Here is an 18,549-nt window from a genome sequence, read left to right as displayed (position 1 = left end):
ATTAGTTGCTTAAATCAAGTAACACAGGTCTTCCCCGTGTTTTAGTTCAGCACTTTGACAAATGTTTCTTGTGTTACTTCGGAATTGCAGGCTGAAACCCTGGTTTACACTCTCCGTAAGGGATAGAGACTTTGTCCTTTTTACCTGTCTATAAAAAGGACCATGAGTACTTTTATTTAATAAAGTGGTTAGCAAGAACTCTATAGTGTGCCGACTCCTTCACTGGGTATTTATACAATACCTGACATCAACAACTCATCTATTAAACCCAAATGTAAGGAAAAGACATTAACAGGGTGTTCTCAGTTCTTCCATTTCCAAACCCTATACTTATAATTGGCTACATAACTGAAGGTTTATGCAGGTCTATAAATAAGCTTCTGTAAATTCTAAAGGAACACACCCAGGCTTTCGGTCAAATCACTGTACTTTAGGTTTTCCCCAGAAAGCTTTCCCAAGATCTCTGATTCTACAAGCTGAATAGATCTCTTCTTCCACAGCAAAACACAAATTAATATCTATGCTTTTTCAGACATAATAAACTACAAAACCAGTATAATAAAGCAGGTGGCTATATATTTTCCCTGTAAATTCTGAACAATCAAAAAAACAGAAACCTTGATGAGAATAAATGATTTCACATTCTGTATCTATTGTTTTAAATTAGTCTCCTCTTTCAAGAACAAGTAGCAATCAGTATACTGGAATATTAAAATGTACCTGAAGATTTCTGTTACAAACATAAGTGAACACGGACAGTGAATTTCAAAACAAAAACATATAGCTTAATTCTATACAAAACAAATGAGCTTATGAAAAGAGAAAATAACAGTACGAATCAGGTTTTTCAAACAAAATACGTTAGTTAACCCTAACCTAGATTTATTGCAAGTTTCTGCTGCCGTATTTCATATTGCAGTTATTACATTGCTCGTGTAGTAGTAACAAATCCTTGACAAAAAAGGGTAATCTGACTAAGGAAAGTGACTGTTCGTGGGATGGAGGGAGGATCATTAAACTACCAGCATTACTTGGTCTTTCCAACGTGTTTTTAATTCAAAGTGCCTCATCATCTACTAACATGAAAAGGGATACCACCATTTGGACCAAGGAAAGAACAAAATTAGATTTAAAAATAAAAAAGGCTCAAATGCTTGGTAAGTATAATTGAATCACTTCTTCTAACTCCGATTATTTATTTTATAGCATAAACGGAATAGCTATGAAGCCTAAATTTGGATTAAAAAAAAACCCAGGCTCAACTCCCTACACTTAAAGTTCCCCAAAACTAACGCACTTAAAAGTAGAACTTAAATTATACCTCTTTTTTGTGCTGCCAATAGTACTGATGAATAAACAATTCAACCAATTAAAATTATAAAAGAAATCCTAAATGTTTGCATAGCATTAACTATCTGGCATCGCCAGCAATATCTTTGGCACACAGGACTTACACTATCATCATTACTTCAGCTTGCAAAATATGAATAATTTGGTGATGGAGGGAATCAGCCAGAACATTAACAGGCTCATGTCACAATTCCAAAACTTGCCTGTGCTTGGATTGCGTAGTTTCGTAAACAAAGATTCACCGTCAGGTGTCTTAGGGAGGTCAGTAGCAGCCTCTGTTGGGGGAAGGAAAAAGTTATGAACTTGTAAATTGAGAATTATTTCACGCTCTGCTATGCTTCTCCAAGACATTGAGAATTAGCTGGTTTGACACTTTTTGGAAGTACATGCATTTTCTGCCTAAAAGCTATATGTAACAGCCCAAATTCATCCAACCTGACCAAGGCACCTAAACTATGATTCCAGACATCCTGGCATCCTCTCTTTGCCACAGGAAAGACACATGCACCTGGGGATGATTTAGATTTTGAAAACCACTCCCCCAGAAAGAGCCTTAGGCCACAGAGCTCCTAAGTTTGACATCTCAGTTAAGTGAGATGAACTGATGCGTTGCCTTGATTAGTCTGAAAGACAATGAAAACACTGTGGTAAGTTAGACTAAGCATAGCGCATGGCATTAAGAAGTTAGAGTGCAGAAGGCAGAATATTTGCAGGAAGAAACAGTGGTCCTTTAAAGCCTGCCTTTCAAGACTCAGTCTGTGTAGCAATGCATGGATCAGGAATTATCTGTGTGGCTGTTATTTCTGTGAAAAATATGTACACTTGTTTATCTGTTATGTAAAATCCTGAAAAATAAAGACCGCATCTAATTCTCTCCACAGGAAAAAGAAGCTGAGAGAGTACAGCACCTCTGGCTTAGGCCCCTGACAGTTCCCTTTTCTGTGTCTTAAAGTAAAAAAGTCAAACAGAAAGCAAAGCCAGAAAAGTACAACTTCTCTGTGAAATCAGAAAAAAAAAAATTTAAAGGAAACAGCTCCCCTAAGAATGCTGATTCAAATCCGAAAAAGATTTTATAAGGGTCCCCAGTTAATTATATTCTATCCAAGTTTTCTTTGTAGGGAAAGTCTAACTTATATTTATGAAAACAACTTCTCACATCTGAGTGAAGAGCAACATGACAGCATCATCTTTCTTAGCCTGCAGACTGCCAGTTCTGTCCTGATTCCTCTCATAAAGGCATTCATCAGAGCAAGGAAAATTACTACAGCATTTCACATATATAACCACCATCCATTCAATCCCCAGAGAGAGGACTGACAGGGACCAGGCTGACATCCGGGTTATGGTGCTGCTGAGGAAAGCAGAGGGGAGCTGTTGGAAGGCATACAAGTGCCACATCTACCTTTACCTTCCCGTGGCACCTAGAAGGTTTGGTAAGATGGGGGGAATAGCACAGTTCTTTTCCATGCGCAACAGGGAAGTAGGAACTTCAAATACAACCAAGAATAGCTGTCCACTCTGTCTAAAAGCCCATTCCCAACAGAAGAAAAGGAAAAGTGGACTTCTCTTAATCTGTTCACTTGTACTTCAGTGGCAGAAAAGGCCAAATAACCCTCATCTTTCACATCCACTCCTGGCTATGCAGTCATGCCATACAGAGATTGCCTGGATAAAGACATAGGCTGGACTTAAAAAGCAAATGTGCTTTGTGGTAATGTATCAGAGGATAACAGTTCTCAAAGCTGCTTTGGAGAACTTACAGTCATTTTCCTTCCTCGAATTTTTAGTCAAGTCTACAGGTGGCTTGAAAAAGTGCCTGAAAACGTTTCAAAGCAAGTTGGTTTTTAAATGGAAAAAATGTCCATATTTTCTAACCAGACTTGCTTCATATGCTGATTCATAAACACACACATGGCTGTCAAGCTACATTTGTCCTGGCAAATGAGAACTTCAAATTTCTAAAGCTGTGTATGTTTCAATTCTTGACCACAGTTTAACATCAGCGTACTTTTTAAATCACTACAGTGATTAATGACAGTGAAAGTAACATACTGCATGTGTTTACTTTGATGTGTTTCACATGAACATGTTAAAATATACATACTAAATGTGAGATTTAAATTTTAAAACAAAAAACAAAACAAAAGAAAACCCCAAAGGAACTTTTAGCGCTCACTTGCTCTGCTTTTTTCACGCATAGATTTATGAACACTGGGAAGGAGTCCAGCTGAGCCCTAACTTGCATCTTGTATAACATGAACAATCAAGAAGACAATCCTTCCTAATGTAGCTGTTTTTGATGAAGTTCACATCTTCGTTTAGTTGATCTGTCCCGTTCCTAGTCTTGTATTAACATGCTGAACGTATCCAATCCCACTCAGACTGGATGATACCTGCATGTAAGGAACATTCAATGTCATAAAGTGAAGGGCTACAACGGCCCTTGCCAATTCTCTGCCTTCCCAGAGCAGATAACACCCCCAACCCCACTCCCCCAGCCCTGTGCTACCTGAGGTGCAGTACCCCCCAGCCTGACAAGGATTCCCCCACCGTACACGGAGCCTGTCCCTGCAGCTGCTGTGGCTCAGCCAGGGGCCCTGGATCCCCACATGAAGAAAAGCACAGCTCTGCCCGGTCAGTTCTTTCCTCCTTCCCCCAGCTCAGCTTGGTTCATCACTGCACAGAGAAAAGCAGCTCCTACCAGTCAGCCCGTAACGAACAGAGTCCGAGTTGCAGCCATCAGCCCCAGCATCTCTTGCCCATGGAATCAATGTAAATGCCACATTCTTCACGCAGAACGGGCAGGCACAACCACAACCACACACACACACATATGAAGAAGGAAAGAAGTGGGCAAACACAAAGGGAGTTTCTCCAAGTTTCTTGTAATCTCAGTTTTCCCACTCCATTTCCAGGGGCAGCTGAGGTATATTTTCATTAGACATTGGCTCTTCTAGAAATCAAGTTGGCAGATAAAAAGAGGCAACAGGGAGAATGTCTGCTTGGAAAACTGGATGCAATACCAGCTTGGCCTCATGGGTGAAGAAGGCCCTACATAGCTGAATTTAAGTACTGCACAATTAGGAAAACGCTGAACAAGAGATTTTTGGACTTAGGTGCCCAAACCCTTTCCTATGTGTATTCTGGCCTTCAGCCAGGAAAGGTAAGTGGATTTCTTCAATGTCATTACATTTATCAGCCCTTGTATTTGGGCAAGGATATCTTACAGCTAAATAAATAAAGACTTCTTAAAAAGCAGTACTGTAGCAATTTAGAGTTAAACAACAACTTCTTTTTTTTTTTTTTGAGTTTTAAAATTCACAACCAGGTAAGAAACAACCCTACAGAAAATAAGCATACCGAAGGGACGTTACAGGAAGAGCTCTTCTGTTAAATCCTAAAGGAAAACATCAGATGATTGCCATTACACTCACTACCACAGTTACCATAACTCAGCCCTGGTAAACCTGCTTCATCCAAAGGAATAACATGTGAGAGTGGATAAGATCTTTCTAATTAAATGTTATACCCTCTATCAACTGTCTTGCAGCTGTAAACTGCAGGTAACACACAGCCAGCACAGGTTAGCTTATTAACAGATAGGCCAATAGAGCATGCTTTTTTCCTAGGACAACATTCACTAGAAGGATACAAAAAACTGATGTAAAGGTACAGAGAGGCTCAGTTAATCCTGTTCCAAAGAGGCACCTCAGTTAGAGGCCCCTCTTTAAATTGCCAGGGAAAACAGAAACTTTCAGTAGGCAGCTGAATGTACCTAAAGCCTGAATCACCCCCTGCAAGTTTATGCCTCCCTCTTACAGACATCTTCAGCAAGGCAGAATGAATCTGGACCACAGTACTGCTATAGCTACACCTGAAGAGGGAGTTCTGATGTAAACCCAATGCAGAACAATTAAAACAAGTGCCAACAGTGGGCTGATATATATGTATACTTTGCTTAAGTTATAGTCTACTATTTATTCTTCATTAATCAAACTACACTAAGGCTATCTAAAAATGTGGGCGACAGATCCATTAGCTCTAAGAGTCTACAAAGGGAACCTCAGAATCCTGAAGCTGAGTTAGAGAGACTATAAAAGCTTAAAAGAAGCTTTCCATTACAAAAAAGGAGGAAAGCCTATCATATTTCATGGAGGTCAGACATATAACCAGGCAAATTCCATAAAATATATAAACAGAACAAAGTGAAAACGAACCAGCTGTCAAAGGATTTCTGGCAATAATTTCTTCCACAATGGTTAGATATAAGGCATTAATGAATCTGGCTATTGAAAAAAAAAAGTGTTAGCTGGTACTGCTACATGAATAAATTGGAAAAGAATATAAAACTCCCACCAAGAACTACAAAACTGTTATGGATGATGCAAAGTCTATTCACCTTTTTTTTTTAACTGCTTATAGAATACTATATATAACAGACCAATATCAAGTTATATGGAATTCCCATGCAAAAAGCTGCCAGCCATGCAAGCAAAAAGGCTGTAAATATCTGTCAATTGCATAAAAGAAAAAAACCCTTTGAGAGCACAAATTTCCCCACCACCATCACCCTGCAAAATCTAGAATCATTTAAGTCTGGAAATATAAAGTTAGGATTTCATTTAAAAACAGATATTAAACCATACGTCACCTACACAAGTCTTTTCCATTCCCTCCTGAACTTCTAGCTGTGCACAAAACGTGAGTCTGATGCAGACGTTATGATAGAGCTCATTTAAATGGGCATTTTATGGAAGACTTTAAACTACGTAGTCTAAAGCTGCAGATATGTTAGTGCTAATAATTTCACTTTATTTATGTTCTTTTTAGAATCAGTGAACTCTTAAGTAAATGGTTTTAATTCTGTGCCTGTGCTAACGGCATATGAGCAAGGTGTCCTCGATCCTGCTCCATGCCCTGAAAAAAGCCCAATGAAAATTAATTAATAAAGCTAGCACTTTATATCCTCCAAACTTCTGACAAATTTTATAAGTTACAAGGTAATTATGTGTTAGCACAATGAACAAATTCAAGTATGCATAGATTTAGGATGCAGTTTCACAATCAACTTCAACTGTCCTAAGACCACACACCATTAAAAAGGGTAGTCCTGAGGTCCTCACCTCTTCTCCCTCCTCACTGCACACCTCTGCTGCTTTCTTTCAATCGAAGCTAGCAATCTTGTGGACACATGGTGAGCTGGATCAGTTCACTGGATCAGTTCACTGATCCTGCTAAGAAGTAACCAGCCACGAAAGAGAAGTATTAATTTTCAGCCATAAAGGTAAGCTATTCTGACTCACCATATGATTACATGATCACCAGAACAAAGGGAGATAACCCATGTCAGGGGCAGATGACATGGAAAATAACTTATTCTTCATGTGACAGTGGTGTCTTTGATCAGTTTAAGCTCATTAGACAGCTAGGTCTCACCTGACTTCACGGAGGTGGGAAAGCAAGTCAGCACACAAGACTATACTTTTGCTTCCTTGGTTCACAATGCTCCCAGAATACTGAATAGCACACAGCTTGATTACCTCTGCAAAGAGTGGGTTTTTTTGGTTTTTTTTTTCAGATGCTTACATATAAATGCACTTGCACCCACTTGATTTTTGGAAACGCTCTTCTTATTCGTTACTCAGTTACGATCCATTGCCTGATGTTATCTGACCACCTTCTGCTTTCCTTGACCATACATAGTACCGGGAGTACTATATATAGTACCATACGTAGTCCCCTCACCAGTGAGAGAGGACTTCTACAATGCCTGTGTCAAAGCTAGAATTGTAGTCAGCTTAGTAATCACAGATTTATTATTTGATGCCCTAAAACAAATAATGTTTAATGTGGTGTAACTTACACCCCCTAAATTTTCAACTCTCACTTCACCTGGAAATCTTAACATACAACACATTGCCATCCAAAAATGGCGCTAAGATCTCTATCTTGAACAAAATTTCACACAGAAATGCTACCAACTGTTTCTTTGCCCCTGTACACAGCTAAACAATGAGGCTATTAAGACTTACTGTCTGAGAGCATCCTTCAGCTTCACCTGACAGCCAGCACAGTTCATTTAGGCCAAAAAATATGCTCACGGACTCACTAGCAGAGATGCACAGCATTAATTCAGCAATTATTGAAATCAAGATGCTAGGCAGGTCACGCAGGGGTTTGTACTGACTAAAGGGGAGGTCAGTCTTGAGAAGTTCAAGAACAGGTTATCATTTGAAGCATAAATATTTCAGACTCCCCTTCTCAGTATTTATGGGGTCAACATTGCTGCAGCTGTATTACCGGCTGAATCAGCCCTATTCCCATGTGCAGAGAGACCTAAGTTGGCATAACCTGGTCTCTTCCAAGCCAGATGGCAGAAAGCAGAAGTAGGAGATGGTGTTACACATTAAAACATCTCTTTTCAGTTATTTTATTTGCTACGCTTCCTTCTGGCTCCTTAGATTGCCAGTTATATCTGCTTTATATGCAGCTGAGCTCAGTACGCCCTTTTAAGAGATGACATACAAGAAATGGTGCAAATTACCTGCAGGCAAAAGGCTTTGTTCAGGGATACAAATGCCAGTTTAGGGGAAGGTTAAGTAAAATATACCAACAGAGTGCTAATGTCTAAAATAAGTGTATTCACAGTCACTTTATTAAGAAGGTGCACATATGTGCGCGCATCTATTCATACAATCTTTGTAACGTTTTAAGTCAGCTGTTAAATCTATATTTCTTTTTTGTAAACATTATTTCAAAGATCTTTACATAATTTATTCCGGAAATATTAAGGTTCAAGTGCCCAGCTAAATTTTGATATTCATTAAAACTTCCGAATCAAACTTCCTAACAGCCCAGCAGTGTGGTCTATTCTGTAGCAGGTAAATTGAACTAATTTTTTTAAACACTAAATAAAAGCATGTGTCAAATTGTTTTTAAGTGCAAAGTGCAAGAATGGAAAAGAGTAAAAATAAAAACTGTTGACCTAAGATTTTGAAGAAAACTACATTTTACGTACTATGTATTCTAGAGTGTCTTTTCATATGACATGTTCTCTCAGTATGACCCAAAATTCCCAAGTCAAATGCTTCCTCTGTTGCAGGGAGACAGAACTTCCCTAGTCTCATTTAAAGGCACTGAGCATTAATTTAATGCATGCTGATGCCCTATGGTTTGGCAACACCGTTCATTTATTCCTGCTTCCATCTGACTTTTGCATATATGAGATTTGCCTAAAAATCTTGACAAGTCTCATGTGAAACCGCTCTTTTTATTTTTAAATAAGTAATTCCTAAAAATAATAGGATTGTTAAATTCCCCCTGCCTTGCCACCCTTCCAGTGCTATTCATACGGCATTTCCCATAAAATAATAATAAAGCTAATCAATTTACAGTTTAAGAAAATAGCAGGCTGAAAAATCTACATCTGTCTAGTTTAGGAAACTAAAGGTTGAAAATAATCTTCAGCTTGCATCTAATCCCTGCTTCTTTTACTAACACAGACAAACATGGAACAAATTAAGTACAACAGTCTTAGCCTTAAGTGCAGAATGGAACAGACTTAGAAAACTGTCTTCAACCCCCGACCTCTTTGCTAAAACTTGCAAAGGATATAAACAGTTCCAGTTCTGACACAACACCTATCCCTGAAAACTTTATTGCAAAGAGACTGCCCTTCACACACGTCCTGTTAAGCAGCCAGTGTGTGATTTCAGTTGCTATTGGCAAGACTAGTTTGAAGCCGCTACAGAAGGCGGTGTATTTGTCATACAAAACCCAGACCAGATCTATGTCACACACTGATTTCATCATAGTATTTCAGGGTTTTTTTTAGAGTCATTACTCTTAGAACCCTACAACTAGGTGGGATCTGAATAGCATTTCTTTTTCTAAAGACAAATTTCTAGTCCTTATGGTGTCAGAAAAAAGCTTGAAAATGGTAGCTCCACGGGCCCAGCTCCACAAAACAAGTAGAAATATCCATATGCACATTAAAAAAAGTCATTGATCCAGGTAGTATGATTTAAAAAACAACATGAATACTAAGTAAACATGGACAGAACGTCTTGTACTAACGTGTAGCATTAGCACTTGTCTAGCTCTGAGATGGCCAGCTTCTAATCCTCAAGAGTCATTTTTTCCCCCTTGTATCTATTCAGTAGCTAGACCAATACAACAAGAAGCTCTATCTTATCCAAGGTGAAGAGGTCTCAGATACATGGATAATATAACAACTCTGGTTATCTAACTACCATAAGAAATGCAGAAGAGCACAATCTGGAAATTCAAGACACCCATTAGTGAAGTTCATGCGGGTCCTTCAAAACATTAGAACTTTGATGTCTCTGTACCATGAACCCCCAAAGCTCTAGATTTGGGAGGTCTTCTTAGCTGTTGATGCCAACTAGCCTGCACAAAGCAAGTTCAGATCCATTTTTCCAGCCAAGCTAATAAAATCCCCTGGAACATGGAGCACAGTGTAGAAACACCCAAGTGGGTGTGCACAGAGCCAGCTTGGGTCCATCAGGACTTATTAGCTCAGACACTGTCTGAAAGCAGCTGCACTGCAGACCTGGTCCTGGAAACAGCAGAGATGTGTTAACATGGCACTGCACTTGAACTAATAAACCCTGCTAGTGCTAAGCTTAGTCTGCTCTAGGCCAAACCTGGTGCCTCTATATCCATAGCACAGTTAATCTGCAACTGCAGAAACTGCTGAAAGAGTGGACTCTAATTCTGGCCCAACATGCACAGCTCTACTCCCACCCTGAGGCCCAAGTTTTCTGCTCTCGTCACTGCACTCCATCTACCACACACCACTCTCTCCCTGTCCGTTCATCCTTATATCTCTTGACTGCTGACCTCCATTTCTCAATCTTCTTCTAAATGTCCGTAAGGCTGCGCAATGTACACCGGTGGCTCTCAGTCTTTTAGGAGTAATTATCACGGCTACCACCTTCTCCTTGCTCCACCCTCTCCGTCAGACTGACACTTTCTAACTCTGCTCCTGACTCTCAAGCGAAGGCTGCCCTCTTTGCCCTGCCCTTGGCCTTTCAATCCCTAACATGGGAACAACTACAGTTATAAAAACAAAAGATGCTTGTATTGGCATACCAATTCATCCTGCCTCCATGGTAAAAAACAGTATTAGCAGCGGTATCAGTAGAAACACCACCACCAGAGCTCTCACCAGGGAAGGAACCACTTTGAAGGATAAAATCTACTACATCACTTTGAAGTTGCTTACCTGCCAGCCTAGATATAAGTGTCTGAGGCTCTTCTTCCTTCCCCCACCTATTTGCCTTGTGTGACTGCCCCATGCCAGGCAGGCCTGAGAGTCTTGGCATAACAGAGGGCTGGTAAGAATAAAGACTATCCTCAGGCTGCTACACAGATAAGAACAGGAAAGGATGTTCTTTCATTGCCATAGAAAGGAATTAAGGTAGGCAAAGGCAGACTGAGATGAAGCACAGGGTGACTGGCCTGCTGACCGGACGTCAGCTCTGTCTCTCAGCTCAGGCACTTTTGCTCCCCCTTCCCATCATCACTCACCTCTCTAGTCCACACAAAATACTCCCTGAGCTGTGTGTTTTGCAGCTCTGTCCTGTAATGTGTGGCATGAGCTGAACATCAGCGATCAAAGTTTTACAGTACTGGAAATATAATGATACAGTTAATCATTTGTGGCACAAAATGATGGAGTCCGACCTTCTAGAATTGTTCAGGAAGCTTGGAACAGCATATATCTAACAGCCACTCCAACTGCATTACTCCTCTTGTTATAATCATGACTCTAACAAAGACCATGTTTCTGAGCTGATTCCAGAACGCTGAAAGCAATATAAAAACAAAAAAAAATCAGAATTAAAATTGAAATTTACCTTTTCACTCAACAATCACGCTCCAACCACCACACCAGCAATTTACTGTCTACACAGTATGATATATTGTATATATGTGTAGTGAAACAAGGAAATAAATAACCACTTTATAGATCTCCATCCTAAAGCGCATAAATACACCTTGCTTACTTTCTAGGGAATATTAGAAAATGAAATCTGCCTGGTTTTGAGCTGCTGTATTGCAAATATCAATCCAATGTTGCCAGCTGTGGAAGTCCAAAAGAAAAAAGGACCTCACCTTCCTCTTCCATAGAAATACCTAACTAGATTTAAAAAGTATATGTGCCACATTAGCATTACCTAACTAGATTTAAAAAGTATATGTGCCACATTAGCAGCAAAACCCTGGTCAGAGACTTCCGTAAAATCAGAGATCCGTTCTCAGTGCAGTGGCATGACTATGGGAGCAGAACAGGAGTCACCGTTCAAAACTCCAGCCATATCCTCGCCTTGTTCTAGGAAGCTGTTGTTGTGCTTCTGAAGGTTTAGGGGACTGAGATATACAGATACTCAAGGAAGCAAGTTTCAGTTCTCACTGCTTTGACCTTATACTGACAGACCTCCTTCTCCTTTAGACTAAGATTTCTAGCGTCTTCGCTAGTCAGCATCTCCAGCCATACAGGAACTTTTAAGACGTCATAAGCAGAGCAAGATGAATGACATATCCAAACGGAGATGCTATTAGGCCGTGTAGGATGATATACAACATTATTAACCTCATAAGCTGTTCTGGGAGACAGATTACCCAGGTGAGTTGTTACAAGCTAACCTAAGGACTTGAAACTGGGGCCTTAGAAAGTTCTTTTCTTACAAGAAAACTATCAATTAGGTCTCTGGAGCTTCCCGCACAGCATTAAAACATGGCTTTCTCCTCCTTCCCACTAAGTTCAGGATAACAGCCAAAGATACAGGGTTATAAACATGCTACGTACACCTGCAAAGATGTTGGTAGACTTACGAACACATGGTACTAAACTCACAACCAGAACCACACCTTGCAAGCAATTATTTACACAAGTCATTCTTAAGCACGTGTGTAGCATAATACCATGCAGATATTACGACAATATGCTGCATGATTAAAAATGAACATTGTCAAACAAAAAAAGCATTTTGCAAAGATGTAAAGACACAATAAAAAAAGCAACTTTGTCCATCTTATTTCCTAAAGGCAGTCAGGTCTTCCTGTCACAAATTCTGCTAAACAACAGGGAACTTCTGAGATCCATCAGAAAATTCAGTTCAGAAATGCAGAACTTTGAAAAGTGATACATATAACTTTAAAAATCTCCTTTCTGAAAAATCATTAAAATCATTCATAACTTTAAAAATATTTCTGAAAAATCATTAAAATCATTCTAAAATCATTAAATCTATTTCAGCAGTCCTATTCATTTGATAGGCAAGCTTCATCAGCATTTGAGCTCTGAAGTTACCGCCTGAGGCTGTTTTTTAATCACTGTGTGCTTTGAGGTTCTACTAAAGCTTAATAAACTTTCTTACAGGTCTGGAGTACTATATAAAATTTTCAGAACTGTGCTGGCATAATTGTTAATACAAACTGTCTGGCTTTACAAAAGTTACAAGCTCTGGCTCCAATCCTGCAAATACTTACTTAAGAATTTAACTTACTGCACAGAAGTGACTACTTGCGCGTAAGTTAAGCATATTTGTAAATATTTGCACAGTACGGACATCTGTTGGCATAGCCAGTCATCTGATACAATATTTAGCTTTAAATCTTACAGCAGAGAGTCAATATTAGAAAAATGAATTCCTCACTTATAAATTCCTTTCTTAGGCATCAAGAATGTCAGATACCAAAAGGGTGGAATAGAAAAGTTAAACCCAGAGGAAGAGAGAAATCAGCAAATCATAACTATTGGTTCTGCTGCTCACGTAACTAAAGAAGTCTGCGTTATGAAGGATGCATGTCTCAAGACTGAGCTCCTGCCTCATTTTAAACCCTTGCTGAACTAAGCTCATGCAATACTATAAATGGCACCACTGAAGAAAAGGTATTTGCTCCAACTTCATAACTGCCATTTTCACAAAACTCTAAAATATCCCTAAGAGCACATCCTCTTTATCATATTTCGTTAAAATTAATAAAGAGGCTCAAAAGTTGTCAGTAGGATAAGAAAAGAGCGCTGTACAAAGCTGACCCACCAAGATGGCAGCTGGGTAAGTCTCATTTCCTTAGGAAACCAAACTAAAAAAACCCCACCTTTGACATGTCTCTCTCCTCTTAGCGTCTTGGAGCTTGAAAACACCCTGTTCTGCGCATACTCTTTAACAGAACAACCCTTCGTGATCAGTGAATTTGAAATTTTAAAATCTGACGCCGGGCAGAAATAAACATAAAGGAGGAAAGGCAACTTCACATTTATTGAACACCAAGTGAAAGAAATGCTGCCTATGTAGCGTTTAAGGCCTTGAGTCCATCATGTCCGCAGGGCTGCTAAGTCGAGCTCTGCTTGTTTAGTGTATAAAATGCTGAGCAGATCTCACTCCAGATTAGGATTTATGGCTTCCAAGGAGCTTGTCTGAAAGCTGATGCTTAGGGCACGAAACTATTTTCTTCGGAAAACACAGGAATGGGCAGAGGGCGGAGGTGAGGTGGGCCAGCAGCAGCAAGGATACAACGGCGAGGCTCCATCGGGGCCCTGGTGACAAGACTGCTCTCCTAGAGCTCGTGTCTCCGGGGTTCCCAATGCCGTTTGCAAACCAGCTGACCTTTGCAAAGCTCCTCCAACACCATGGAAAAATAAAACGCCCAGAGGCTGTGAGAGAAACGGGGTCGGGGGCGTGCTCTGTCGGGGCTCGTACGGAAGGAAGCTGTGTCACAAAACGTCCGTGTCACACCAGGACCGGGGCTGGCTGCACACAGCAGCCTGGAGATCGGCCCCCGCCCCGTGGAGAAGGGCACCCGTCTCCGGCCCCAGCGACGGCCCCAGCTCCGCCGCGAGGCGTGCGAGCACCGCCGGGGCCAGGCAGCGGGGCGCGCAGGCGAGTGAGAGAAGCAGCGCTGCGGCACAGCCTGTCCCGCCGCCGAGCCCCGCGGGTTACCTGGTGCAATGAGCACCCACTGGCCGGGGTGCGCGTCCGTGGGACGCTGCTTCGCGCCGTGCATGCTCCGTACCCCCCGGCCGCCGCCCCACGCTCCCGCCGCCGCTGCCGCCGCCTCCGCCGCCGCCGCAACATGGCGGCCGGGGCGGGGCCGCGCAGCGCAGCGCGAGAAGAGGCGGGAAGCAGCGCCGCGTGCCCCCGCAGCCGGCGGCCGCGCGCCACGGGGCTCCGCTGACGGGGGGCGGGGGGGGGGCTGCGGCAGCGGGGCGCTTAGAGCGCTGCGGCTGCGCCGTCGCTTCCCCGCTCCCCCCCTTCCGCTCCGGGGAATGGTACGAGCCACTGCGGGCGGGACCGAGGGCGGCAAAGCTCCTCCCCTCCCCCTGCCCGCTGTCGGTTGGCCGTTGGGCGTGTGGGGAGGAGGGCGGGAGGGAGCCGTTCTGCCCCCTGTGCGCGCAGAGGCGGGCGGGCGGTGAGGGCTGAGCGGCAGCGCCCGCCTTTTAACCCCCGGCTGGTTGCCGGCCGGAGGGGGCCCGTTTCTCAGGTGGCTTGTGTCGGGCTTCAGCACGGGCGCACCCGAGGGCTGCGTCTGCCCCACGGGCAGGGAGGCAGCATCTCTGCCGAATGCTGTCTTTAAAGGTGCCACAGCTTCGGTGAGAAGTGGTGAATTTGGACCGAGTGGCACAGATTTAGGTCCGCAGAGATGATTAAGGGATGGGAGCACGCACGCGGAGAGGGTGAGAGAGCTGGGACAGTTTAGCCTGGAAAAGAGAAGGCCCGGGGGGGGGGGGGATGGGATCATGGCAATGTGTATGAATACCTGAAGGGAGAGTGTAAAGGAAGGAGCCAGACTCTTCTCGGTGGTGCCCGGTGAAATGACAGGAGGAAATGGGCACAAATTGAAAGGCAGGAAATTCCACTTAAGCTTACGAAAACACATTTATACTGTGAAGGTGGTCAAACATGGAAGAGGTTGCCCAGAGAGGCAGCAGAGCGTCCTTCCCTGGAAGTGTTCAAAACCCGACTGGACACAGTCCTGAGCAACCTCCTCTAGCTGGCCTTGCTTTGAGCAGGGGGGTTGGACTAGGCGATCTCCAGAGGTCCCTGCCCACCTCAGCGACGCTGTGAAACGGTTCTTTGAAATGCCAGTCCTCCGAGCTGGGCAGGGGGAGATCCAGACCTTCCTCGTAACTGTCATCTTCTGTGGTCCATAATATGACCCTGTTAAATATGTCCTATACCTATGGATAGCACCAAGGAGCCCTAGTCACTAAATAAGATCTGCACTTGCGTATATCTTCATAAACCTGTATATGTACATAAGTAGACATACATAGCTTCACCAACACAAGAATGGGTTGATGGCCACTGTCCCAGAGATTTAAGAGACAAATATTACGTGATATCGAAAGCATTAAAGTATACATATCAATTGCTAATCTCAGAGATATGAAACAAATATTAAAAACATACTGACATTTGTGCCCTAAAACAGAGCAAAATTAACCAAGGCCAACATATGCAAAACAGCTGAGTTGATGTAAGGCTGAAAAAAACAATTTCCTGAAGTTTGGGCATATACATTCATAACTCTGAGATTACATTAATTTAAACTTGTTTTATTTTAATCTTCCCATTTTTTTTCTGCTTTAAGTGGAATAGAATATAAGTGCCAAAGACCACAATCACACCATGCGTTTTGAAAGAGAAGTCCCTACTGAAATCACAGGCAAGTTCTGCTTTCAAAGTGATTGCAAGTTGCCATAGCATATGCCTGGATTGCAACAGTGGGCTCGTGACACAGATGCAAGCATCCCTTTTTGCCAGACAAAAATTACTTACTTTCTGCTGTCAAAAAATGCTACCTTTGTCCACCTTCAGATGTGGAATTTATCCTTTCCTCCTCAGCTACACAAGCAATTTCTAAATCTTGCTTGGAGGGAAGAGTTGAAACATTGTTTGAAAGCAGTGTGATTGTTTTTTAAGCCAAGGTTGTCACTTAAAAGACAAAAATGTTTCCACTTACGATTATGTTTCACTTTACAATGTTCCAACAAACAAATTAAAATTATGAGCCAAGTTTAGCTATTTTATGCTATTTTATACTCTGATGCTTCAAAGATTTATAGGCATAACTTCAAATCTATTGACATGCATGTTTAAGGGTCATCTGTATGCATGCAGCAGCATTAAATTTCATCCTAGTAAGAGGTCTATTGATACATGTAACTTTAGCTGATGTACTAGAATATAAAAGTAATTATGATTCATTTAAAATTGTCTAGTTTGAAATACTGCTCTCTGTTCATTACAAGTCAAATTATTGTTTTGTTTGGCTTTACTAAAAACAAAATATGTGTGGCGTTGAAACTATTTGAAAATATTTTATTTAGTCTTTATTTTCATTGTTTTTCTTTGTATTAGACAAGAATTATTCCCCTTCACCCTCGTGATTAATGATGGATATACACAAAAAAGAAAACATTAGATATATATGAAAACTGAAAAGCCTAATCAAACTGTATCAAGAAACATGAATCATGCTTCATTATACATTAAAATAAGCTAATTTAAATGACAAATGTTATAGTCTTAGAAAGCATACTTTAACAGAGCATAAAACAGTGATGATGTATCTGTGTTCTGACTCACCAAAATAAATCACAGTCCTTCCTCATTACCAAAAAGTACTTTCTGATGTGACTAAAATGCAACATCCATCTCCCTGAGTTCGGGTACCAGGACCATCTCTTCTCACATGCCTTGGCACAGTTTCATTCTGCAGCAGGAAAAAATGCCATTTTGGTCACATGAAGCACTTACATCCTGGCACATAAGAGGACAGAGATCAAACTATGTGGTCTTCCTGTCCTCCAGAATAGGTTTCCTTGACTCTGATAACAGTTTCCCAGTCTCAGGTTTATAACTTCAGAAATACTTAAGAGCTGGTTAATCCCTCCATTCAAATCCTAGTGACCTGAAAATGTTCTGCTGCAATTGTTCAGAAGAACCTACATAGGCCTAAAATAAAGATGTCATGTCTAAAAAGAACACATGCGTTACTATAAACATTAAGAATTTATAAAATAACTCTCAAAACTGTGTTTTAGTTTCTAACTGAAATTCTAAATCAGTTTTTAAAGCTGAAAAATAATCATTTAAAATAGTTCTTCATGATAGTATTGATCTAAAAAAGTGCTTTTCTCATTGAAGTTATTCCATTTTGAGTTAAACAGCAATATTTGTATAGAAGCATTTAAATAACAGCAATGAAAAAACTTCTAATCAGCTCTGACCTGCAACTGCTTTGTTCTTTATACTAATCAAGGTTGTGTCACATCTATAGATGATTATCAGTAATTTTTGCCTTAACAGAAATAGCCCACTGCATTCCAGATTTTGCCTACATGTCAGATTTAATAGAGATAAGAGATGGAAAAAGGAGGAGATCAGAATGAGAAGGGGAAAAGACAGGCACACCCATAGAAACTATGAGATTCATATTGCCTGATTTTAGGCATCTGCACTGCAAATACCTACCTATAAACTGGTCAGTTAATGCCTCTTAGTGGAATGGAGAGAAACAGGATGGCTATTCATTGGACCTACTTTGTAAGTTTATCTCAGAGGCAGCCAGCTAGCTAGAGGTAGATATCCAAACTGTAGATGTCTCAGATTAGCAGAAAGGAACCCCTCGCCCGCTTACTTTTTCTCTTTACTGGGCTCCTTTTTATACAGAGTTGTTATCATTATCCCTTACTTTTTATGTCTTTGTACATCCTTCACACTCTAAGGATGGAGAGAACTTTATTGTGGTGTTAGCAGAAATAGATAGTTGTCAACCTGAGAATGATGCAATTTCACAATTTTCTTTTAGAGCACCTGAGGTTTTTTCTCTCTATTTAAACAACCAGCAAATTAACTTGTTGGAAGTGTGTTGCTATAGCAAGTAGAACTTGGTCTGTTTATAGAAACTGCTCAGTGTGATGTATACTGTTTGGAGAAAAAAATTGAATGAGTATACAGTTTGTGAGCTGGCTTGAAGTGAATGGTAGCAACATTTGTCTAATGTGCATGATACATTCATCCATAGCAGTAAGCTACTGCAAAATATCCTCCAGATTATGACTCAGACACTGACAAAAAAAAAAAAAAAGACACTAACACATACTTTAAAAAACGTATGGAGACGTTTTCTGAACGTTTTCAGAATAAAAAATGTTAACTTAAA

General features: G+C 41.1%; 1 protein-coding gene across 6 annotated transcripts in view; it reads right to left on the bottom strand.

The window, feature by feature from the left end:
• RNASEH2B (ribonuclease H2 subunit B) overlaps positions 1 to 14,530 on the bottom strand; it is a 48,058-nt gene extending 33,528 nt beyond the window's left edge. For 3 of the 6 annotated variants that reach the window (XR_011138633.1, XM_068929899.1, XM_068929898.1), the window contains exons 1-2: positions 14,322 to 14,460; positions 1,554 to 1,625 (exon numbers count right to left, since the gene is read on the bottom strand). Coding sequence is in view for 5 of the 6 variants with exons in the window: in XM_068929899.1 (XP_068786000.1) it covers positions 1,554 to 1,625; positions 14,322 to 14,385 (136 nt within the window). In the remaining variant the exon portion in view is untranslated. Of the gene's footprint in view, positions 1 to 1,553; positions 1,626 to 3,526; positions 3,744 to 14,321 lie in introns of those variants that run through there. The other 3 variants (XM_068929896.1, XM_068929897.1, XM_068929900.1) reach the window with 3 other exon arrangements.
• Positions 14,531 to 18,549: the final 4,019 nt, after the last annotated feature.

The sequence above is a fragment of the Struthio camelus genome, chromosome 1, assembly GCF_040807025.1.
Source record: "Struthio camelus isolate bStrCam1 chromosome 1, bStrCam1.hap1, whole genome shotgun sequence".
NCBI classification, from domain to species: Eukaryota; Metazoa; Chordata; class Aves; order Struthioniformes; family Struthionidae; genus Struthio; species Struthio camelus.
Note: the sequence above shows the minus strand (reverse complement) of the source record. Positions and strands in the feature narration are given on the sequence as shown.